This window comes from Canis aureus, chromosome 33, assembly GCF_053574225.1.
Source record: "Canis aureus isolate CA01 chromosome 33, VMU_Caureus_v.1.0, whole genome shotgun sequence".
Lineage (NCBI taxonomy): Eukaryota > Metazoa > Chordata > Mammalia > Carnivora > Canidae > Canis > Canis aureus.
In genome coordinates this window covers 32,758,578-32,784,313 of record NC_135643.1, presented here as the reverse complement: position 1 = coordinate 32,784,313, position 25,736 = coordinate 32,758,578, and the positions used below count along the sequence as shown (strand labels likewise).

At 36.0% G+C, this 25,736-nt stretch overlaps 2 protein-coding genes across 14 annotated transcripts in view; one reads left to right on the top strand and one right to left on the bottom strand.

The window, feature by feature from the left end:
- Window positions 1–1,027: 1,027 nt before the first annotated feature.
- On the bottom strand, window positions 1,028–18,748 carry LARP7 (La ribonucleoprotein 7, transcriptional regulator). 3 transcript variants are annotated; one of them, XM_077882318.1, is made up of 13 exons: window positions 18,575–18,748; window positions 13,364–13,564; window positions 12,815–12,915; window positions 12,660–12,743; window positions 12,370–12,534; window positions 12,187–12,280; window positions 11,761–12,111; window positions 11,540–11,684; window positions 9,739–9,887; window positions 9,067–9,185; window positions 6,236–6,395; window positions 5,925–6,016; window positions 1,028–1,623 (listed from the first exon to the last, which is right to left on the bottom strand). In XM_077882318.1, the coding sequence occupies exons 2-13, from the start codon at window positions 13,560–13,562 to the stop codon at window positions 1,543–1,545; spliced, it is 1,740 nt and encodes a 579-aa protein (XP_077738444.1). In that variant the 5' UTR covers window positions 13,563–13,564; window positions 18,575–18,748; the 3' UTR covers window positions 1,028–1,542. The 3 variants fall into 3 exon arrangements, with proteins under 3 accessions (XP_077738444.1, XP_077738446.1, XP_077738445.1); XM_077882320.1 differs by having other exon boundaries at window positions 11,761–12,108; XM_077882319.1 differs by lacking the exon at window positions 18,575–18,748 and adding an exon at window positions 18,216–18,398.
- Window positions 18,459–25,736, top strand: part of ZGRF1 (zinc finger GRF-type containing 1) — a 77,123-nt gene continuing 69,845 nt past the window's right edge. For 2 of the 11 annotated variants that reach the window (XM_077882317.1, XM_077882315.1), the window contains exons 1-3: window positions 18,459–19,229; window positions 21,629–21,718; window positions 22,838–22,918. In XM_077882317.1, coding sequence (XP_077738443.1) covers window positions 21,698–21,718; window positions 22,838–22,918 — 102 coding nt within the window. In that variant the 5' untranslated portion in view covers window positions 18,459–19,229; window positions 21,629–21,697. Of the gene's footprint in view, window positions 19,230–21,628; window positions 21,719–22,837; window positions 22,919–25,736 lie in introns of those variants that run through there. The other 9 variants (XM_077882312.1, XM_077882311.1, XM_077882309.1 and 6 more) reach the window with 6 other exon arrangements.

Below are 25,736 nucleotides of genomic sequence, written 5' to 3'. Positions count from 1 at the left end.
GCAAGGTACCCTTGACAATTTTTTTAAAAAAAGATTTATTTGAGAAAGAGAACATGAGTGCAAGAGGGAGAAACTCAAGCAGACTCTTGATACTGATGCAGGTGCTTGATCACATGACCCTGAGATTATGATCTGAGCCAAAATCAGATCTACACAATCAGAAGTTAACCAAACATATCAAATGGGCTCAAGACATAAAATAGCTTTTTGTTTTCCTGGCATCAGCTACATCTTTTGGAGAGCTATAAGCATTTTGATATTGTTATTCAAGAGGCACCTGAGTAGCTCAGTTGGTTAAGTGCCTCCTTTGGCTCACATCTTGGTTCTGGAGTCCTGGGATTCAGCCCAGTTGGGCTCCCTGTTCAGCAGGGAGTCTGCTTCTCCCTCTGCATCTGCTGCTGCCCACTCCTTGTGCTCTGTCAAATAATTAAAATCTTAAAAAAAAAAAAAAAGTGAACAAGACTGTATCCCTATTTCCACGAAACTTACCTTCTAGTGATTGTTGTTGCATCTCATGGTAGTGATGTACTGTAGTTTATATAACCATGCTTCTGTTGAACTTGTAGTTGTCTGCTCTTTCTTACTACTATGAGCAATGTGGCAGTTGTCACCCCAACAGTGAGGTAGCCAATCTCCTCAAATCCCTGGCTCCTGAAAGTAGTTTCCTGACTGTAAGTCTTTCCTAATGCATAGAAAGGGCACCAAATCAAAAGTGCACCCAATTTTGGACAAAGCTAATGGAACTGCATATAGTTTATAGCCTAAGGGAATAAACCCCATGGCTGTCCAGAGTACATTTTTGATATTCTGATATGGGATTAAGATGCCATTAATGAATAGGCCCTGTGGGTTCAGTTCTGAGAAGACCTTAAATACTCCAGGTCTGAAATTTTCCTGAATAAAATACACATTTTTGCTTATGGCTGATTTTTAGATTTTTTCCCTCCCCATGTTCACAGCATCTGGTATATGTTATTTTAGACAAAATAAAATGTTTAATTTCATTTATGAGAAACAAACTCAATACTTTTAAAGTTTAACATTTTAATTGGGAACAGTTCATATGGCCCATTTAGTGGAAGCTCAGGTAAGCAAAGTGCAAGAAACAGAATGAAATATCACACATATGTCTCTGTATAAATCAACATGAAAAGATATCCTAGACATTTGAAAAGCAAAGAGCAAATTACAAAATAAGTACAGTGAATCCAATGTCAAACATTTTTTTCTACTATATAGTATTATTTTTGCAAATATTGTTTTTGTAATATAAAAACAACAAAATTAATGATAATGTTGAAAACATTTACTAAATCACTTTGGGGTTGATTTGTGTAAGGTAATTTCAGCAAATAGAATTTTTAATGAAAAGCTGTGGTATACATGTACTTGTCTCAAGAAAGTCTTACAAGGAACAAAAGTATTTCTTCTAATTAACAGAGGTTTCAGAAAAACATTATTTATTACTATAAAATAAAATGTATTTCCTAAGAAAAGTTCAAGTAACCAGTGAAATCTTAAGAGGTGAAGCAAAATTGTTTTTCAATCATATTCAGAAAATCTAATATGTTTACTTGCTTGTTGAGTCTTCGCAAGTCTTATCTTTTCAGCTTTGGTGATTAACTATGGAGAAAGAAATTTAGAAATTAGAATATATTGGACACCTAAAACAAAAAGATAATTAAGAGTAAAAAAACTTCAAAACTATCAGTTTGAATACAATTTTTTTGGAAAGGTGGGGGTGCCTGGGTGGCTCAGTCATTTAAGTATCTATCTGCTTAGTCCAAATCAATTAGAGGGAGAACTATTTAGGTTTATGGTTTATTAAATATAATAGATATTAAATTAAATCTTTAGAATTACTAAAACACTCCCACTATAGTACCACATTACTAATATTTTTTCAATTAAAGATAGCCAATCCATGTTGGCAATTTTTAACCTTTTAGGAGGGTTTGGGACCCATTATTTGTTAGTTGTCTCATATTCCCTTGGGATTCAGTATTAATTACCAATATGTTTCTTAAAGGATACTCAGTCCTTTGTAAATACATAATAAATGAGAATTCATTATTTGAATGAGACATTTTATTTTGGGCTGAGTGCTACACAAACGTTTGCTTACAAATTTGAAAATTAGAATATTCCAATTAAGGATTTGCTTTTAAGAGTACTTATTATTATTTATTATAGCCTTACATAAAGACTTTAACTTTAAAAAATTTTTAAAAAAGACTTTACTTTTAATTAATCTATTCACTGAACATGGGGCTCGAAACTCATGACTGAGATCAAGAGTCACACAACACACTACACTGATTGAGCCAGTCACATGCCCCTTTAATATTTTTAAAGGCGGCAAATGAAATGTAGAAAGCAGACATCAATATTTCGATGTCAAAATATTCCAAAAGTTTTTTTTTTAAGATTTTATTTATTTATTCATGAGACACACAGACACACACACACAGAGAGAGAGAGAGAGAGAGAGAGGCAGAGGGAGAAGCAGGCTCCATGCAGGAAGCCTGACACGGGATTCGATCCTGGGTCTCCCGAATCACACCCTAGGCTGAAGGTGGCGCTAAACCACTGAGCCACTGGGGCTGCTGAAAAGATTTCTTGATGTAAAATTTTTAATTATATATCCTTGGAAGAAATAAAAATCTTATTCTCTTAAAAATACAGATTCTAATAAAGTATTCACTAGAGTTTCTTTGAGGTGTCTGGTGACTGTGGCTTTGGCAGGAAGTCACTTGATTTATTTTTTAGTTTCTTAAAATGTTTAGTAAAACATTAAAAGTTTACTCAAAATCTAGAGAGTGAGTCAGTCAACAGACTGGCTGGAAGAGTTAAAAATACATGTATTTAAAGAAAAAAAAATTCAAAAGTTGCCCAGGTTACCAAATGATCTGTTTATGACAGAAAACAATAATGGATGGCCACAGTGAGGACCACATTGACCAGCGTCATTTCAAAGGTCTTCGGACTTCAGCAAAGCCAGAATTAAGGCTTGCATCTATGGAAGTAAAGGTTTGGTTACTTTGGAAATGAAAATAGGGGTACCCTGTATTTGTTGTTTTCCTAGGAATTCACTTTAAGATTAAACTAAAAGCTTTTTCATCAGTGAGGTGAGTCAAAAATATAAATATTTCTAACTGTTCACAAATTTTGTGAATTCTGTCTTTACTTGCTGAATATCCAAATACCAGTAATTTGTAGAGAAAAGACCATGGTGATAAAAAACATTTCAAATGTGTTTTAAAAGCTAATGACAAATGAGAAAAGACAAACTCTGTCTCCAGTAGCTGTTATCTACTCTTACCAAGTGCTCAAAGTGATAGGGAAGACTACAAAGGCTTGGTGTAGCAAGAAGGAGACCCTTTCTGATAGAGATTTCCCTCATCTTACCAATCTTTTGTGGGAGGTCTTACCCACACTTGATTTAAAAAAAATTATTTATTTATTTATTCATGAGAGACACATACACACACACACACAAAGACAGAGACAGAGACACAGGCAGAGGGAGAAGCAGGCTCCCTGTGGGGAGCCCAATGTGGGACTGGATCCTAGGACTCCTGGATCACGCCCTGGGCTGAAGGCAGGTGCCAAACTGCTGAGCCACCCAGGGATTGCCGCCTCACACTTGATTTTTATATGTAAAAATACCAAAAATAGAAAATAACATTTTCCTTCACCTATTCCTCTTTTAATTCCGTATAAACTGAGGCTTAGGAAAATCCCCAGTCTCCTGCCTCATAAGGTGAAAATCAAAAACCAAGATTTATTATCAATGCTTTTCTTTATTCAATTACTGGCCAAGTAATACAATACTACCGTGGAAAGGTTGAGGTGTCATATGAAAAAAGTGCCAATGTTATACTTTTGGCTGCTAATAACATTGAACTTCTGTTACTAAGGTACTTACTCCCAGTATTCTAACTGTAACAGCCTCTTTCCCGTCAAGGCTTCTGTATTTTTTGTTGCCTCTGCCTTGAAAGCTGTGCATTTTAAACTCTCCTGCTGGTTTGCTGACTTCCCTAATGTCACTTTCACAGAGTACTTCCCAGACAACCTCACTTGACTTAAAGCTATCTCATGATATCCTTTAATCTGATTTTTCTACATAGTACTTGTCATCACCTGACCTAAACTGTTCATCTATAAACTTCATGAAAACAGGGAATTTTGTTACTCATGGCTCTATGTCCAGTTCCTAGAACAGTGGTCAAAGTGGTCAACACAAAGAAGCACTCAGAAAATATTAATTTAATGATTATCAAAAAAGTAGACTGACATACTAATTACTGTCTTCTCTGAAAAGCCTGTATAATACCCACTTTGTGTGGCACCTTATGTTCATTTTGTGACAGGAGCCAACTATCACAGTTCCTAGGTCCAGCTAGGATCCTCTATTGTTTACAAATCATGCTAAGAGGGCAGCCCGGGTCGCTCAGTGGTTTAGCGCCACCTTCAGCCCAGGGCCTGATCATGGAGACCCGGGCTAAAGTCCCAAGTCAGGCTCCCTGCATGGAGCCTGCTTCTCCCTCTGCCTTTGTCTCTGCCCCTCCCTCCCCCCAATGAATAAATAAATAAAATCTTAAAAAAAAAATCATGCTAAGAAAATGCTTGGTGGTGCAACAGATAAATGAGATCAGGAAAAAACGTTCCAACTCAATAATAGAGCTATGCATTGTGTTCCAAATGAATTTATAAAACTCCCTAGTCAGTGCTTACTTCCTTGCCTTAAATTTAGTTTACTGAGGTCAGCCCTTTCTGGAAACAAAATGCTTAATTCCTACTTTTAAAAACATATATAACTTACATGAAACTTCACATCAATCAGAAGGATAACTATTATTTACCAAAATGATTTCATTTTAGTTATGAGTTCCGGATCAACATTTTTTTAACATTTAAATAATCTCAGGCAGGCTTTAAAATGAACACCTCATAGACTTGAAAAAGTCTTTAGGGAGGAAGGTAGCCTTCCTACATCTCAGCAAATTAAGTCTGTACTCATGCAAACAGAATTAATAAAGATCAGTAGGAAATCTTCCCTCAATCTCAAATTCCAGTGAATCCTAAGCAATGCAAGGTTGATGAAAAAACACTTGATTTTTATTTGATAAAAACAAAAAAAAGAGAACTGTACAAATAGAACCCCGAAGCAATAAAAATAGGATACAGGAAGTGTGATTTTAAGTGCTAACCAATCATAGAAGAACATGTAAGTTTTCAGATTTATATTTTATAACAGACACATTTTAAAATTTTAATAATAGTATTAGTTTTTATGTGCCCTAATTAGTCCTAAGCATGTACTAATCTTTACATGTAATTTGTTTTAATAGAACAAACGTGACAGCTCACAAGCAACAGTAAGCATGATAAATTATTGTTATTTAAAACAAAATTACTGAGAATCTTGCTTTAAGTTGTTTAATTTACGCTTGTTTGTTTCACCTGTTGAGTATTCTAGAGAAAAAGGAATAAAGCTTATCTTTGCTGTAGCAACTATTATGCATAAAGCCTCCCAATCTTATCTGGGGAGGCTCATATCTTTAAAAACTACACTCTTTAAATACATTGGGTTTTACCAATAAGACAATCTTTAAATAATCATTTACTACCAAACCACAAAACACAGCAGCTAGAAATCAATACTGATTAAATTGCCACAACTAGTTACAATAAAAGAATGGAAAACAAGAAAACTCTAAATTGTGTACCCTTACGGGGAAAATAATTCTAATTTCATAGATTTCATGTATGTTAAAATCCAGAAAAACAAATGTTCTGTCGCAATCTACTAAGTCTTTGTTGTGTCTGCATATTATTAACTTTCAGAAAATATTTATCTAAATGTTGAATTTAGGCTATAGAACAATAAGGACGACAACAAAAACCAAAAAATGAATTACCTTCTCAGTGCCTCTTTTCTTTTCACGAGGCTGATTAAGTTTGGCTTGCCTATCTACCAATATCTTCTGCCAATACCTCTGCTCATGGTCACCTTAAAAACAAAAACGATGATCACTGATACATATGAAGAAACATATTCAAGGCATTAATTTCATTTCAATAATAAAACTATAGTTGTCTGATGGCACTTAATACTACTTTTTGTATATTAGAATATGAAAAGAAAACTGGTTTCACTAGCCAAACTCAGAAAATCTAACAGAATCACCCCTAAACAAGAATTTAAAAAGATTATTTTGTGAATTTTTACCAGAAAGGATCTCCAGTTTCCAGCAGTATTTCTTTTTAATTTCTGTACATGCATTTATTACTGCTTGAGCATCTTCAGGAGTTTTAAATCTAGCATGGCACTCTGTGTCTCCTTCTAGCAAATCAACATAAACAACTTCTGAGATTGCTGCCAAAGTATCCTGCATTAGAATTCAGAAAAAATTGAAATAAATAATAAAAATGTTTCATGAGAATTCTAAATTATTCACATGGTTTTGTCAAAATGTAGTATACAAATAAGCCACATACAGTTTGAAACGAGTAACTTTCCTACATTAAACATTTCTTCTAAAATATACACAAATATATTCTTTTAAAGATTTATTTTTAAGTAATCTCTACACCAGACCTGGGGCTCAAACTCAAAACCCTGAGATCAAGAGTCATACACTCCATGGACTGAGCCAGCTAGGCACTCCTAAAACTACACAAATACTCTTAAAAATGGACTTGAACAAACTTGAACTCTATTTGTAACTCTTTTAATTAAGCACAATCCTAAAATATTAATTAGAATGGGAACACTGCACAAGGACAATAGATTTGTAGAACATAATGTACAAAAATTTCTCCCAACCCCCAAATCAAGAAGGTACCAAGGTGCTGTAGTTACAATAGTGAATAAAATTAAAAATTATCCACTCACAATGGATTGGTGGGCACAGTGTTTTCATTCACTTGTACAAAATCACTTATGACTTAAAATGTATGTAAAAGACATTCAGCTTTTTCAAACTCACGAATGGAAAAAACGTTTCTTGGGATTCTACAAAAATCCTAGGTTCTCGAGTAGATCTATGGGAATATCTCACTATAGCTCACATGTTCTGATGACAGGCTTAAACAATCTCCTCTGAACAAGTTGTGGTCACCCAGCAAGGAAAAGTTTAACCTATAATGCCTGCTGTGAGGGCAAATTAACAAGATTCCTGCATTCCTAATCATTTTTTCCCCAGCAAGTTCTGAGGTGTAAACAATGCAATTATGCAGGAATGTTAACATAATTCTTCATTCATCAACTTCCATTCAGAAAGCTAAAGAAATTACTCGAGATTCCCAACCTAAGAAAAGGTATTTTACTCAACTGGCTTCCTTTCATTTTGACCCAAATTTCAAGCCACAAGGAATTTAGGTTACTTTTAGCAGTTGGGTTTTTTTTAAGTCTGAAATACAGAAAAAACTGAGCAATACGTGAAAATATTATTTCATCATAAAATAAGGAAAGCTTATTAGATTTTAATAATGATTAAGCAGTAAAAATCTGTGAAGCCAAGGACTAAATTTTAACTCATCCCTACTTTTAGCATACTGCCTATCTCAAAATATACTTAATTCTTCCCATTTCTCTACATACTTAAGTACTAAATTTAGACATAAAGCAAACCATTAATTGATAGCAAGCTGATGAAATCTGAATGTTAAATGGTAGTATGAAGTTTTGTACTAAATTTAGACATAAAGCAAACCATTAATTGATAGCAAGCTGATGAAATCTGAATGTTAAATGGTAGTATTAAGTTTTATAATCGATTCGATTACTACAATCAAAAGATATTTATGATATATATACATTATAATGTTAGGCAAATCTCCTGAATTAAAAGCCTTCTTAAAATTACAAACTAACCTGGTAATCACAGGGGCAAGTCAGGCAGCACTAACTAAATGCCTTATCAATATTTAAGAATCGAAATTTACGTGTTAGTGATATTTTATAGAATAGAAGCAGGGTTTCAGGTAATGAGTGTTTACAAGATTTATGCAAGTTAAGAAACATGAATGATAGGAGTCTATGCAAAACCAAAACATGAATGTCAGTATAACAATTTTAAATATATTTGCCATACCATATGACATTTTACACAGGAATATGCCACTGAGAAAGAAATATTATTGTTTCGGTACAAAAGGCTGTTAGAGAAAATAAAATTGTAAATAAAAAATGATTGTAAAGTAGATGTTTGTAAACTGTAAAACTATTTGCACACCAATACAAAACTTTTGTGGCTTTTCACAAAAGATTTTAACAGTTTCTCATTTTTGTAACTATCCAACACAAACTGAAAATAACAAAAACATTTAAAATAAAATTTAACAAAAGCTCTTTTCTCCAAAAAAAATCTTGCATTTCTACCAGGAAAAAAATTTCAATTTCCAAAAGGATTAACATACAAAAAGTTTATATTAAGATAAAAAAATGCAATTGATCCCTTTTATATCAAAATAGTTCTAGTTCTGACTTTCTTTAAGTCACAAAATCGTTTAGGAATGTACTGAAAGCTAAGAGCTCTAATAAAAACACAAACTCTCTAGCTTGCTTCAAAAATCTACAACAGTAGATGATTAAAAGTTCAAAATAATTTCAGAGAACTCTAATGCTGATTAAAGTTTTGACAGAAAGTATTTTCTAAAACCCATTTTCTCTGAAAACAGATAAAGTCTATATAAGGCATATTATAACAATATTTTACCACTTTTATTCTTTTAAGTTATAATGACCACAGTAAGCCTTCATCATTCAACTACACAACAACCATTAAGGGCACCTTGAAAAATAAGAAAAAAGTACAGTTCTATAAAAGGATGTTTAAACTGTACTCAAGTCTGATCTAGTGTACAATTTTAGACTTCAGATTTTGCTTCAAATCAAACACAATAATTATTGTGGAATCAAATCATACAAGTATTTTTCCACAGAGGAATAAATTCTAATTTGATTTGCTTGGTTTTCTATAATGCAAAACATTTTCATACAGGGAAATTTTAAAGAGGAAAGAGTTAACAACTACCCCTGACACACAAAAGCATTACCCTGACTTGTTTCCTGCCAGGTAGAGGCTCAGTGCTAATGATCTTCACAATCACGCCACTCACAAACTGTGGTCCCGCTGCATTAACCTTTTCCTGGGAACAACACTCTTCACTGTTTGCTGTTGATTTGAAAAGGAAAGGCCAGAAATAAGCCTCTTACACTTAATAAGTTAACATAGTAGGCCCATTTTAGAATAACAATGAAGACTTAAGCTGATTTAAATAATTAATTCAAACTTAATTTTAAATTAACTGTAAAATAATTTAGTAAGTTATGTTGCCTGTCCTGCTTATTGCAGATTACCATGAAATAAAATACCGTAACTTATACCACTCTAATTGCAAAGTGTCGTTAGAAAAACATTTGTAAAACCTTAAAAAAACAAACCCCAACCCTTTCCCTTAATCAAATAAAAAAGTACTGAACTTAATAGACACAAAATAAGTAAAAAGATTCTATAAACATGATTAAAATGTGAAAAAATTATACTTTCAACTTTTAAGAATTCAAAATAATATCTTAATATATTAGGATAAGTTACGGATGAGAAATTACAATTTTTGTTACTACAAAACTTGCTTAATTCATAAACTAGGCACTCATTACTAAATCTGATGAAGAATGAAAATTTAATTATGTAATGCTACAAAAACTATCATAGTGCTGTTTACTTTTTTCAGTTTTTATTTCAGATGTAGTAGGTACTCCATTTGTTTCCATTTTTGACTCTGATTTCATTTGGGATATCGTTTTTTTTAAGGACGCCATGCTGGCCTTTTGCAGTGCTAAATACTCTTTTTTCAAATCCATCCATTCGCTCCTGCAATGAAAAGAATGCACTTTTGAAATAGTGAACACAGATGAGCAAAAGTAAATATCTAAATACATACATTCAGTATCTTGTAAGCGCTCCTAACTTTTCCTTCTTTAAACACACACATTCAAATTACTTCTAGAGTTCTAAGCGATCCAGGAAATATGAAAAGGGAAGTTTCCCCTGACCTAACATTTAGATTAAATGTTTTAAATTTTGCAATTCAATTCTTGAGTATGTTTCAAATATTTTTATTTATGAAAATAAAAATTTTGAATTAATTAACTAGTGACAATTAGTCATCTCTGGGAGAATAATTGCAGATTATAATTTAAAGATTATTAGTTAAACTGCTTCCAATTTGGGAGATAACATCCTTTATTATTTACACGAATCAAAAGGAATTTCTAAGAAGAAAAAAACACCCCATGGAAGCAATTTATTTATTTACATACATTTAACATGTAGATGTTTCTTCAAACAGCTAGAGGTCCTCCAGATAGAAACACAATGCCTCTCCAGGCTCCACAGGAGCACTCATTGTTACTCTAATCTATGCCATCAAACAAGCAGATAGGGGATTTTTTTTTTTTTTTTAAAGAGGAGGATATCTTGTGGTAATGGTCTTAGCTGTTATTATTGACATCTGTATACTTCAAAAAAAAAAAAAAAGTATCCAGACCCACCCAGGATCGTACATTCCCTGAGAGCTGATACATTAGAATAACAAAAACCTCTTGTAATGATTCTCAGAGATAAAAAGGCAAAAGGAATTCAGCAGTTAAGAATAGTATAAATACAAGTGCCCGAAGTCCTTGCCTTTTAACCTTCAAGGGGAAGACAAAACGCTGGGAGAGTACTATTCGGGAAAATTAAGAAAATCTTTCTTCCCAAAGGTATGGAATTTTTTTTTCTTTTAACTTGCCTTCCACCCCTCAAGTGGATTGGACTCCCTTTAACTTTAACATGGAAGTACTTTCTTTGACTTTCAAAATAGTAAGTGCTTCCATGTTTTAGTAGAAGTGAACCCAAATTATTCCTCCGAATGTAATATGGCAAGTTTGTTAATTTTAGAGCCCCGAGGGATTCCCCTTTGCTTTAACATGGGGGTACCTGCTGTGTAAAACAAAAGTAAGTGCTTCCATGTTTCAGTGGAGGTGTCTCCAAGTGGACACGACTTAATTTCTAAGCTTACTTTACAGGTTAAAGAATCTTCACAATTTACGTTTTTCCAAGACTGGGCTCCCCACCACTTAAACGTGGATGTACTTGCTTTGAAACTCAAAAAGTAAGTGCTTCCATGTTTTAGTGATGGTAAGTCTTACTTTTACATTTTAGAAGTTTATAAATATTTAAGACTGCCTCACCGAACTACCTGTCTGGTATACTTACGCTGTATTTTTTTGAGTCTATAAGGAACGCCCTCTACTTTAACATGGAGGCACTTGCTGTGACATGATAAAAATAAGTGCTTCCATGTTTTAGTGTGGTGGTTTCTTTTTAATCCTCAGTCATCCTAAGCCCATAATTTATGCAGATCTTGGCTACATGCCATGACTGTTGCTAATATGCAACTCTGTTCAATACAAATTGGAATTGCACTTTAGCAATGGTGATGGAGGGTGTCCATCTACACCAGAACTCTATTGTCTACCTACTTTGAAAGGACTCTTAATGGTATAACTTCTTCTCCCATCTTGTGCCTCTCTTTGTGTTTTTTCTTATGCTTCCTTTTTGCTTTTAAAAGGGATCCATCTTTTACATCTCCAGTATCCTTTTCCTCTTCAGTAGAGACTTCTAAATCTTAAATGCCAGAAAGGAAAGACATAAGTTTAAGAAAACTTTGATTATACAAGCTCAAGATAAATGTTGTTGATACCTTTGTTTTCTTTGGAAACTTCTAAATCTTCTTTTTTAATGTCTTTCTGAGTCACTTTCTTTACTTTTGACCTGGGAGTTGGGGATTCTGCTTCTTCAGAAATACTTCTCTTTCTCTTTCCTGTTCTAACTATAGGTAGGCTGGATACTTCTTGTCTTTCCCGTTTTTTCTTTTTCTTTGAGGGCGGCTTTTGGGGTTCAGTTATTTCTACCTCTGATCCCTCAGACGTGGTCCTCGATCTTTTCATTTTAGCAACACTCTCCTTATCTGTGTCCGTATTTAACTCTTTGGTCTGGATACTGTCTTCCTTCTTCATTCGGCCTTTCTTCTTCTTCTTCTTTTTCTTTTCTTCTGTAACGATGCTATCATTAGTTTTCATTTTCCTTCAACTACATATGCTTAAGTATTAATATTGAATTAAATTACCTGATACTCTAAGGACAGGAATGGGCTTATTTTTTACTGTCTTAGGAAATACACCAGGTTTTCTTGGTGCTTCTTCTGGTGGGTTGTTGAGAAACTGAAAAATCAATAAATTAAAAACCAATTAAATTGTCACTAAAAGTACTCGCTAATTTTTTTGCTTTTCCTTTTAGGTTCTGGACCTACCTCAATAGCTTTTGCTGCTTGTTCTTTTGTTTCAAATTCCACAAAGGCAAATCCCTTTGGATCTCCAGTAGATTTATAATGTGGTATGCTTATATAAACAACATTGCCACATTTCCCAAATACTCTTTCAATCCAGCTGTGATTAACATTTTTGGGAAGTAATTCCTACAATAAATTAGAAGCAATAGTAAAGTCCTCAAGGTTAATAAATTTTTACTAGTAATATTAAAGTGTTTCTGTCAATTTTGTCTGTGATCACTATCTCTGAGCTTTTTTTTAAAATGGCTTACCACATACACTGTCCGTTCATCCTCATCCTTTGGTCGTTCCCCCAGGGGCTTTTTCCTCCGGATTCTGGTGCCTTCCAAGTCCAGCTTTTAAATGGGTACATGAGGTTAATAAACTAATAATTACGTGATAAAATAAATTGTGTAACAATTCTTACCTCTACAACAGAGGAGCTTTTTAGTGCTCTGGCTATTAATTTTCCATCTGTGGTCAATTTTTTCATTTTGTTGAAAGACACGAGAAGTGATATATCAACATCTAATAGAAATACAAAAGTTAATACATTACAGAATATAATAAAGTAACAAGCCAGGACTTCTGGATAAAATATTAATCACACTCCTAAACTAAGTTTTGGTTTTGGAGTAAATAAAATGCCTTTTATGCATAAAACCCATAGGAATTAAACCTGTAAGCACATAAGAAAAACCCTGGACTTCTAGGCCCAAAGTAATGCTCAATTTGACCCTGATGTCAAGAGTCTACCTGAGTTGCCAGGAGCTCCACCACAAAAACTAGAATGTTATCAAAGTAACTGAAATCTTGGTCTGAATTTTGTTGCATCCTACTAAGTCCTTTAAGGAAATTCGTGTCCTTTATGAGGGTTTTACGTGGGAAAATAAAAGTTGCTCCTGTATATAATATGTGGTGTACCATAATATATATACTACATTGTTACATTTGTTGTACAGTAAAATAAACCTACATCCGTCTCTGGACTTTTCTATTTGCTCTCGAAGAAATCTATCTTTGTGTAGATTTGCATCTCCAAACCAGAAGTCCACTTGCTTAGCAATATCTGCCAGCACTTGTTTAACTCGTGACCGTTTCTTTTTTTCTACTTCTTTTTTCTTTTCAGTGCATTCTTCCATTGCCTTTTCTTGATTTCCACCTTCAGTTTCCATTCCTGTTCATTGAAAAAAGGTAAATTTATATAGGAAGACTTTCAGATAATTATTAGCCTTTAATTGTCCGAAAGCTTAAGAGACTGTCAGCTGGCAGAGGACAAACTTTGGGGTAACACCTAGCAATCAGTTAAGGAAATTTTCATTTGACCCATCTTCAGTCTCTTAATTGTCACTTTTCATTTTCCTTGTTTTACCTCTGAATCCTAGCTTTACTTTTTGATGCACTTTTACTGCAGGGCCAGATTATCTTCCTATATAGTATGTCTGTATTACACCAAACTACACTTTAATTTTTACACTTTTAATCCAAACTGTCAAAGTGTAAGATTAAGGGATTCAGACATTCTCCATCTCAAACTCCAAGTAAATAATTTATTCCTGATTATTTAAAAAAAATTTTTTTAAAGAACTTATTTTTCAGCAATTTATCCAAAATGTGGCTTGAATTTACAACCCTCAGGTCAAGACTCCCACGCTCTACTGGCTGAGCCAGCCAGATGCCCCTTAACTGTTTTTCTGTTTAGAAGCGGAACTTAACTGGTAAGCTATAGAAGCGGGTTTTTCTTTTCCAAGGGACCTTTCCCATCCCAGTGTTAAAACCAATCAAGTGTCATTTAGTGCTGAGTAATCCCATTTTTCACCCAAATTCTCCCTTAAACCCATTCTGTCAGGCTTCTCTTTCCACCATTCTAGTGAATTGAAACCCGTGATCTCCATGGACTACTGGAACCCCTCAGGGGCATCTGCAGTTAAACTTCCTTGAAAACCTTTTCTTCATTTGGCTTCTAGGAGAGTTTTCTTAATCTCCTTTACTGGACCATCCTAGTTAGCTCTATCTTTACTTGCTATTCAGTCCTGGGTTTCCATCTTATCTCCACACATATCCTTTCTGAGGGTCTCTGGCTTTAAGCTTTTTAGCTCCATGCTGATGTTTCACAAATCTGTATTTTCTAGAGCTGACTTCTCCCATTTGCTGCCCCCCATTCCATCACTCAATTGCTCATTTGACATCTCCACTTATTTATCTTAAGAGTTTCTCTTATGTAGAATAACAAAAACCCAACTCAAACCTATTTTTTTGCCATGTATTCCCAACTCAGAAGACACTGATCACAACACTGCTGAGAGTAAAATTCTGAAATTCTTTTCCTAATATGCCACAACAAATCTAGGAGCATTTATGTTAGCTCTAACTTTATAAAATATATCCTAAATAAGAATACTTTCTATTTTCACAACCACCTGGTCCACACTATCATGTCTTGCCTACTCTCCTCCAAGAACACTGTAACTTGTGTTTGCTTCTACTCTTCCATTATCAATTCTCCAATCAATCATTATCTTCCATTTTCATCAATTACCATCAATTCTCCAGATAGTAACCAAAACAATCATTTAAATATGTAAATCAGAGCATGCCAATCTCTGGGACAAAATCCTCCAAAGGTTTATCATACTCGAAATCCAAAGCCCTTACTGTGGCCTGCCTGGCACTATTTGATCTGGCCTGGGGATATCTAACTACATTTCTTACAATTCTTTCCAACAGGCTCACTCCAACTATGACATACCATTCCTTAAACATGCTAAGGCCATTCCCACCCCAAGTCCTTTGCTCTTGCTGTTCTCTTCACCCTCCTCCCCACATCTGGAGGGATTACTTCACTGTTCATTCAGGTCTCTATAAATGTCACTTTCTCAAAGAGGCCTTTCACTCAATCTAAAAACATTTCTGTTCTGCCAATCCTAACCCTATCCATTCCATCTGCCACAATTTTGTATCCTTTAAAAAAAAGATTTTATTTATTTATAGATAGAGAATATGAGAGACAGCACAAGCAAGGGGGAAGCAGGGAGTCCCATTGATACGGGCAGGGGCCATCCCAGGACCCTGAGACCACAACCCAACCCAAAGGCAGCCACCCAGGCACCCTACCACTTTATTTCCTTGTATCCTCTTGTTGCTACCTGGAATTACAATTTTATTGTCTGTCTACCCCACTAGAATGCAAAAACTACAAAGGCAGAGACTTAAGCTTAATCACAATCCAACCATTTCTTAAATACTATATTTAAAAGGACCTCCTATTACAAAGTGTTTAGCATTTCAAGTTCTTTTGAAAGGGGGCAGGCTTAAAAAAAAAGGGTAGGATTATAAATAAAATACAAACAGAAGCTATAAATGATCAATACAGGAGGATTCAATGCTAACCTTCTCTTTTGCAAAAACTCCAAATTGTAAAGGACAGACTATCAGCTCTCCAATTCCTTTTGTCAGAACCACTATCTAAGGAAATAGTGGACAGAACTGTAGAAATGCAGAAAGTCCAAATTTTTCCCGAAACCAGATTTTCTCCATCACTCTCATCTCAGAGACCTTCCTTCATTCTCTTTTCTAAGGTTTACTTTCGTGACTTGAAAAACTAAGTTCTAAAACTCTTGCCTAGTGTGCCTAACATTTGTCTGTAATTTGTGATCTTAAGAAACATATCCTGTAGATAATCAAATATATTTTCATACATAAGAGAAAGATACAAGAAGTAACAAGATATGGTATAATTTCACTTCCCAATGCAATGGCTATGAAAATCAAGAAGTCACATAGCAGTACTTTCGTGAGTCTTGATCCTCTGAGTCTACCTTCTCACGTACTTGACAAAATGTAACATTATCGTTATTTTATCATTTACCAATCTGTCACCAAGTCCTACCGATTTAACTTCTGGAATGGTTTTTATTTCCCTCCAATATTTTCCACAAAGAGTATCACTACAATATGGGAACAATTTATAAACCGTTCTAGAAGTCATTCATCCTCCTCATAAGCTGTGTAACTTGTCTAAAACACAGATCTAATTTTTAATTTTAATGTTAAAACTTTTCAACATTAAAAATTCCTTAGTACCTTCTTAGAATATGTAAGTTTAAAAAATTGTTGATGAATCAGTGACATCAAATTGGCTTCTAAACAGGGGCTTTTACACAAACAATAAAGGTACTGTGTAACAATTCCAGTTACTTTAAATATTGTTTTAAATCCTCACAATCACAATTAGGTGGTTCCTTTCAAATTCTTTTTTACAGAGGCTTAAAAATTAAGTGAATTGGCCAAAATCAGCTGGGTAAACATGCTCAGTTAAGTGAACAAGCTCTGGTAAGTCTGACTCCCTTACACTGCCCACCTTTTAGTAGAACCTCTTACAGCCTGTCATGATACATTCTGTATTCTGACCCAGATATTCTTAACCTAAAGTCTATGGAATTTTGGGTGAGTTTCAAACATTCCTATGAATTCTGTGAAATTGATGAAAGATAAATTTTATTATTATTATTATTTTAGATTTTATGTATTTATTCATGAGAAACACAGAGAGAGGCAGAGGAAGAAGCAGACTCCCTGTGGGGAGACCGACCCGGGACTCATTCTGAGGAACCCGGTGTTACCACCTGAGCCAAAGGCAAACGCTCAACCGCTGAGCCACCCAGGTGCCCCAAAAGAGAAATTTTAAACAAAGGAATTTAAATATAAATTAACATAAAATGAATACGTATCAAATATTTTATTTTAGTGAAATTAATCAAGGAATTAGTTAAGTGTTAAAAAACTAGTTCAGGGGACACCTAGGTGGCTCAACGGTTCAGCATCTGCCTTCTGCCTTTGGCTCAGGGTGTGATCCAGGGTCTGGGGGTGGAGTCCCGCATTCGGCTCCCGGCAAGGAGCCTGCTCCCTCTGTCTCTTCCTCTCTCACCGTGTCTCTCATGAATAAATAAAATCTTAAAAAAACAAAACAAAACAAAAGAACTAGTTCTGGAGGGGACACTTGGCTGGCTCAGTCAGTAGAACACGCGACTCAATCCCGGGGTTGAGAGTTCAAGGCCCATATTGGGCATGGGGTCTACTTAAAATAGAGTAAATAAATAATAAATTTTAAAATATTCTATTAAAAAACTAGTTCAAAGGAGAATTAAAAGATCTAAGCAATCAGGAACACTGAAATGAATTTGTTAATAGATGCAAAACTGGTTAGGGCCATAACTACAAAATTGATTAACTACAAGACTTAAGTTCCATTATAATCGTTTCCTACAACTAACACAAATGTAAAATAGCTCAATGATAATGAAAGAGAGAACCTGGAAGAGCCAGCTAGAGAAGACATCCAGTATCTTTTTTCTTGGCCATTTCAAGGTGTTCCACAATTTCCCAACAAAATCATACGTAAAATGTCTTGACGTGCATGCATCTTCCTAGGATGCTCATCCATAGCCTTTACCATTTTTAGAGGAAACGGTGTCAAAAACGTTAAGTCATTGTTCTACCATGGCTGACCATTCAACGGTACCAGAACACCGTGCCTGTTCTTTCAATTAGTCTTGTCTTTACTTGCCTTATAAACTCCTATTCAATTTTCAAGGCCCACGTTAAATGGCATCTTACTCTCTCCAGCTTTCCACCACCACGTCTCCCCTAATTTATTGCCTCCTCATCTATTTTCCCTCAAGCACATTTATTAACGCATTCAGTACACTCCACTGACATTTATAATTTGTTAGCTCCCTTCCGTAACTGGATTTTTCGATTCTCTGATGACAAAAACTAGAATCCCGAAAATAAGAAAGTGACTTAACTTTAAAAACTTAAGTGCTCACACTCGCTATCGTTTGGCCGCCAACGCTCACATCTACGAGGCCCGGCGATTTCACCTCTGGCTACGGCCCCCCGTCGACACCAGTCCTTTCCCAAGTACGCTGCCCAATACCGGGCGGGCCCCGATCTCCTAAAGCCGGACGATATGCGCCCCCAATCTCCGAAAACTGGAACTACAAGGGCCGCTGAAGGACCTTTGCGCGTGCGCAGAGGAACAGGACGAGCAAACCGATGGGTTTGTGGGAGGGGACGAAGTGAAAGGGCCGACAGATGATAGAATGGAGCGCGTGACAAAGGACTTAGAAGACTTGAAGCCTCACTCAACCTGAGCGACACGATCTACAGTTTACTTCCAACTTACTCTGTCCAGTTCCCAAAATACTGGGCCGGTGATTTCGTCCTCCAACCTTTCCGTCTCCAGATCCTTATAGAGCTGGTTTCCGCGTCATAGGGTGGGCGACACGCTTCTCCCGTACGCCTCCGAAAAGGCGAGCGCGAGGACGGAGACGGCGCGCCCGGCGCTTGCGTCACGGGCGTGAGCTGGCGCAAGGGGCGGGGCGTCGGGTTACCCGGCTGGCCGAGGAGGCTCACAGACCACGAGAAGTTTTGATTGGCGGTTTGCAAACGTCGGTACTTGTGGGCGGGCTGAGTAGTGGGTCCTGATCCCGTGCGGTCCCGGGTTGATGACGTCACAGCCTTCCGCGGGAGAAATTCGAACGTGTGTTTTACGGACCGGTGAAGTCCTCTGCTTCTCTGGGAGTGAAGGTGGATAGGAAAGGGGATGTGAACGAGAGGCGGCGTCGCAATTTAGGGCAAAGTGTTGAGAGGCTCTATTGCGCCGGAAGCGAACCGTTGCTGGTGCTGTTTGGAACCAGGTGTGGGGAGTGACAGCCTTTCCAGCCTCTGCGTTGCACTTCCGGCATAAGTGTAAGGACCAGAGAGAGTTTTGCTCTTTGTGTTTATCTAGGCCTGACAGAGGGTCAAGTCTCACTGCCATTCGGTTACACAGAATCATGGTAATTATTATCTTGGCAATGAAATGTGGGCTTCTCTGGGTCATTTGGACTGAGCGACTTCTTAACAGGATACTGGGTTTGAGACTCTGGAACTTTTAAATCTGAACTATTTAGGGATTCTAAAGATCTTGCTTGTTCCAAAATAAAAAGACCAAAAACATCTCCTCGTACTTAAACATAAATAAGACTGGTTCATATTTTATGGAGAACACAGAATTTTATATATGAATGTATAAAGCAGCACAGGGACGTATGGGTAATGTCTTTGGGGAGGTAATGTGCACATCTGTGGTTATATAATTATTGCAAACATCTGAGGTATCCCTACCGCTTTTTAAACTTTGCACGTTGAACTTTTACCCGTTGGAGGTGGGTCAACATTTGACGTAGATGATTTTTAGAAAAAAAATTTTTCTTAAAGATTTTATTTATTTATTCATGAGAGACACACACAGAGAGAGAGAGAGAGAGAGGCAGAGAGAGACACGGGCAGAGGGAGAAGCAGGCTCCATGCAGGGAGCCCGACGCGGGACTGGATCCGGGATCACGCCCTGAGCGGGAGGCCGAGGTCTACTCAAGGGCTGAACCACTCAGGCGTCCCCAGATTTTTTCTTTTCTTCTTTTTTGTTTTTACTTTTCACTTAAATGCCATGTTGTTAGCTGATACCATTTCAACTATTTAACGGTAAACGGTATTTTAACTCCTTTGTTTTTTTTTTTTTTACTCCTTTGAACGTAGGACTTAGGCCTCTTCTAAAGATTTTAGTATTTTATTTTTTAAAGATTTTATTTATTTATTCATGAGAGCACACAGAGAGAGAGGCAGAGATGCAGGCAGAGGGAGAAGCAAGCCCCTTGCAGGGAGCCCAACGTGGGACTCGACCCCAGGTCTCCAGGATCACACCCCAGGCTGCAGGCAGCGCTAAACCGCTGCGCCACCAGGGCTACCCTCCCTTATGCCTCCTATCAGCAACCAGAGCGATCTTTGTAAAACCCAAGTTAGATTATGTAATCTTATTCTTAAAACCCTACCATTTGCACTCCCTTTATAGAAAATTCAAACAACTTGGCATAGCATAGAAGGCCCTCTGACTCCTATTGCTCATTTTTTTCAATCTTCTCTCTCACTCACTATTCATTGTCTTAACTTGACCCCTTAATTGAACTGAATTCCTTGGTCATGCCTTGGTGTGTCTTTCACAGGACCTTATACATTGATTCCTTTTTGGAAATACATTCCTGGCATCTTCTTTTGGTTATGGTTATTTCAGTTTACACCTTAGACATTACATTCTTAGGGGGAAGCCTTATTTGATTCCATAGACCCATTTGGGTGCCCCTCCTATGCTTATTTCTGTCATGTTTTATTGTAAATACTGTTTATCAACATGCTTTACTGAGAATGCCTTGATTAGGAATTGTATTTGTTCATTTTAGTACCTCAACCTAGGTGTCTGGCAAGTACTAAATAAATATATGTAATTTATACATAATATGTATGTGGTATATGTATGAAGGGGGAATTGAATCCAGAATTGTAAATTATAGTTTTATTGAATCTCTCCTAGGTCTTTTAGCCCTGTGTTCTCAAACTTGAGCATGTATCACTAACACCTTCAGAGCATATTAAAACAAAGTATGGGTCCAACCTTAGACTTTCTGATTTAAAAGGTCAGGTGTAGGACCCAAGAACTTGAATTTCTAACTAGTTACCAGGTGGTCCTGATGCTATTGGTCCAGGAATCCTATCTTTGAAACCACTTCTTTAGAAAATTTTTTTTTTCTTTGGGATCTCTGTTTACTTCTTCAGTTCACCAACAGTAGATTTAGATTTCCAAATTTGCCCACAATAACAGTTTTATCCAGTAGCATAGGATAAATACAGTACTTGTTGCAATGATACTGAAAAGAATGTTCCTCACACAGGAAATTTGTGTATTAGGTCCTTGGATACTGTGATGTATTGACTTAAAGACATAAAAGGAAAAATTCAAAACACAAGGGGGGCTGTCTTGTGGTGGCCGTAGCATTTCAGAAAATGGGAAGTTGAAGCTCTTTCCATAAGGAATTTAAATGTTGGGGGAAGAGGGATCATTTTCTGATGCATGTTAGGGCACTTGGAAAAAAGCTTTGCACACTGCTAATTATTTCATATATTTTACTTAGTTTTCTCTTTACTTGGCAAATTCATTTTCCACAGGATGGGGTCACTTTTTTATTGTGTGCTTAGTATCAGATAATTTGATTACACCTGGGTTTCCCTTGGTAGTCACATAGTCTTAGAATTCTTATTCCTTTCTCATGTCAAGAGTTTATGGGGAAAAAAAGGAGTTTATGGGAAACAGTTGAATTTGATATTTTCATCAGAGTTGGATATTTCTTGTCTATTTTCATTTTAGATCATATAAATAATTGAATAACCACGACTATTTTCTGGACCAGACTGATTTATAATTTTAGAAGAAATAATGGAAAGCCAGGAATTTATTGTGAGTTGTATACCAGTTTTCACTATTTCCTTTATTTCTTTTTTTAATCCTCTATTTAAAAAAAAATTTTTTTTAAGATTTTATTTATTCATGAGACAGAGAGAGAGAGAGAGAGAGAGAGAGAAAGGCAGAGACACAGGCAGAGGGAGAAGCAGGCTCCATACAGGGCTGACTCATTCCCGGGTCTCCAGGATCATGCCCTGGGCTGAAGGTGGCGCTAAACCGCTGAGCCACCCAGGGATCCCCATACTCAAAAAATTACCCCAGAGAATTTTGATTATGGGGCTTATATCTATTGATGTCTTTCATATGAGAAATTATAACAAATATAAAAAGTATTTGTTAATTCATTAAAAATAGCCTGTTATATTGAACATAAATCACTTTTTAAATGGAAATAGCTATATTTTCCAAAACAACAACAGAAAAAAACACACTGAAAAGAGTAGCATTGCTATACATTTTTTTGCAAATCCCCTTAGCATTTGATTTCATAGAACACAGCTAAATTCTTAGATCCACCCCTGCATTCAGTCTGAAATTGAATCTTGCAACATTGCACCTACATAACCTTGGGAGATGACTATGCATTCCCAAAGAAATGAGAGTAAAAAGACAAATAGCATCAAGAAAATAGTTTTGACCTTAAGACCCCTGAAAAAAGCCTTGGAAATCTCTAGGAGTCTCTGGACTACCTTTTGAGTATAGATTATGACTATGTGTAACCCAACAGATTTTTTCCTTCCCACTGATGACCGAAAAGCCCCAAATTATTTTTTTTGTTTAGTTTTCAGTTTTCTCCTTAAATTTTATGTGTCCTTTCTACCCTGTTTTTTCTTTTACTACCGAGATTTGTTTTTTGAAATTGATGTTTTGTTATTTATTTAATGTAAGCTCTATGTCCAACATGGAGCTTGAATGCACAAGCCTGAGTCAAGAGTTGTATGCTCTACCGACTGAGCCAGTCAGGGGCCCTGATGTTTTGTTTTTATTGTTATGGTATCTTTTATTTCAATAAAAGATACCTAAATATTTTTTATATGTGGGGAAGGGTATAAGGATGTATAATATTTAATACATATAAATAGAAACCATTTCTTTTGTACTTTTGAAAATAAGGTACTGTATACTCATCAAAAGATGAAGAAGTCAAAAGTGTGGCAAGATGGAATTCTGAAGATCACTCACTTAGGAAACAAAGTAAGTACAAAGCAGTTGACTACAGTGAAAGCTAGATTTTTAAAAAGATAAAAAGAAAAGAAGAAAGCTAGATTCTTGCCTTTGATTGAATATTAAGAAGACCTTGTAGAGGATAAAATGTTGGATATGTCCGTAAGCTGGTACAATATGAAAACAGAAGTTGCCACATTACGCTGATTAATTTGTGCATTTTAAAAGTTCAGTAAACATTATTTAATTTGTTTTTTGATTTTTAAAATTTGAATTAGATTTTCTATAAAACTTTTTAGTAATTTTGGCACATTTTTTCTTTGCAGGCAATAAGAATTTAATGATACAAAAAAACCTATATTAAAATATATTTCTAACACCGTAATGCTCTCAGTGAAATGATATATGTAGAGTTGACACACCATTTTAGGAAACTTGCCAATTTCTAAAATTAGGTATAGAGTTCTATTTTCCCTTTCCTTTCTTCTTTCTTTCTTTCTTTCTTTCTTTCTTTCTTTCTTTCTTTCTTTCTTTCTTTCTTTCTTTCTTTCTTTCTTCTTTCTTCCTTCCTTCCTTCCTTCCTTCCTTCCTTCCTTCCTTCCTTCCTCCTTTCCTTTCCTTTCCTTTCCTTTCCTTTCCTTTCCTTTCCTTTCCTTTCCTTTCCTTTCCTTTCCTTTCCTTCCTTTCCTTCCTTCTCTCTCTCTCTCTCTCTTTCTTTTCTCCTTCCTTCCTTCCTTCCTCCCTTCCTTCCTTCCTTCCTTCCTTCCTTCCTTCCTTCCTTCCTTCCTTCCTTCCTTCCTTTCTATGAGAGACACAGGCAGAGGAAAAGCAAGCTCCATGCAGGGAGCCTGACGTGGGACTCAATCCCCAGTCTCCAGGATCACACCCTGGGCTGAAGGCAGTGCTAAACCGCTGAGCCACCCGCTAAACTGCTGAGCCACCCCGGCTGCCCTAGAGTTCTTCTATTTTCACATTTTCTCTGAATCATTTACTTTGATTATGATATGATCCTATCAGTCTTGAGAGAATTATTTACTGAGGTTGTCTTTTACTCTATTAGATATGGTTATCTCCTTTATGGGTTTCTTTTCTCATTCCAAGTGTCTCCATATACTGAATTGTAATTTTTTTTTACCAGTTCTCATAACCTTATGCAACATTCTTGGATCCTCTATTCTTCGCAACAATTCTGAGTTGGAGACTCCGAAAGAGCCAGTGTTTCAGTTTGGGTCAAAAGGCAGGAGAGCACTCCTGTCACAGCTCAGAGATAGGCAGGAATTTTCTCTTACTCAGTGCTTCTGTTCTCTTCAGTCCTTCTGCTGATTGGATGAGGCCCCCGAATTAGGGAAAGCAATCTGTTCTGTTTATTTTTATTGAGGTATAATTGACATTTAACATTCTATTAGGGATTCCTAGGTGGCTCAGTGGTTTAGCACCTGCCTTTGGCCCAGGGTGTGATCCTGAAGTCCCAGGATCGAGTCCCACATCGGACTCCCTGCATAGAACCTGCTTCTCCCTCTGCCTGTGTCTCTCTCTCTCTCTCTTTCTCTGTCTCTCTCTGTGTCTCTCATGAATAAATAAATAAAAATCTTTTTTAAAAAACCATTATATTAGTTTCAGATATAATGATTTGATATTTGTATATGTCACAAAATGATCGCAATAAGTGTAGTTACCATCTGTCAGCATACATAGTTAATAAGATTTTTTTCTTTTCTTTTTTGTGTTGAGGACTTTTAAGATTTATTCTTAGCAACTTTTATTTTTATTTTTAAAAGATTTTATTTAACTGCTCTTTAGTCCTGATCTTCAGTTAAAGATCTCCCATATTCTTTTTTTGTAATTTAACTTTATTTAAATTCAATTATCATATAGTGTATTATTAGTTTCAGAGATAGAGTTCAGTGATTCATTAGTTACATGTAACTCCCAGTGCTTATTACATCATATGCCCTCCTTAATGCCCATCACTCAGTTACTCCATCCCTCCACCAACCTCCTCTCCAACAATCCTCGGTTTGTTTCCTATAGTTAAGAGGCTTGGGACATCTAGGTGACTCAGTCAGTTAAATGTTTGCCTTTGGCTAGGGTCATGATCCTGGGGTCTTGGGATCAAGCTCTGTGTTGGGCTCCCTGCTCAGTAGGGAGTCTGCTTCTCGGTCTTTCTCTGCTGCTGCTCCTGCTTGTGCTCTCTCTCTGTCTTTTTTTTTTTTTTTTCTCTCTTTCAAATAAATAAAATCTTAAAAAAACAAAACAAAACAAAAAAAACCTCTTAGGGTTTGTCTCCTTTCTGATTTTGTCTTATTTTCCCCTCTTCCTCTACGATCCTCTCTTCATGTGATAATTGTCTTTCTCTGACTTACTCTATATTCTGTTCTTACTCCACTTATTATCTATCATTGTGAAGTTATAAGAGAAGCTTTTCAATGTAGAGAGCCTACTTATTATTTGTAAATTAACATTTAATTGATTAAAACAAAATTAAATGAAAAACTAGTTTTGCTTTAAGCCTTCAAGTTCAATTTACAAATCCTATTAACTTTAACTTTCAATGGGTTTAGTGTTCAGTCAACTTAGTTGTACAAGCTAGATACTTTTTTTTTTTATGATTTTATTTATTTGCGATAGAGTGCAGAGTAAGAGAGTGAGCAGAGCTGGGGAAGGGCAGAGGGAGAGGGAAAAGCAGGCTTCCCACTCAGCAGGGAGCCCTACTAGGGTAGATCCCAGGACGCTAGGATCATGACATGAGCTGAAGAGAGATGCTTGACTGACTGAGCCACCTAGACGCCCCACTAGATACTTTTTTAAAAATGATTTTATCTTATTATTATTTTTTCTTTTGAGAGAC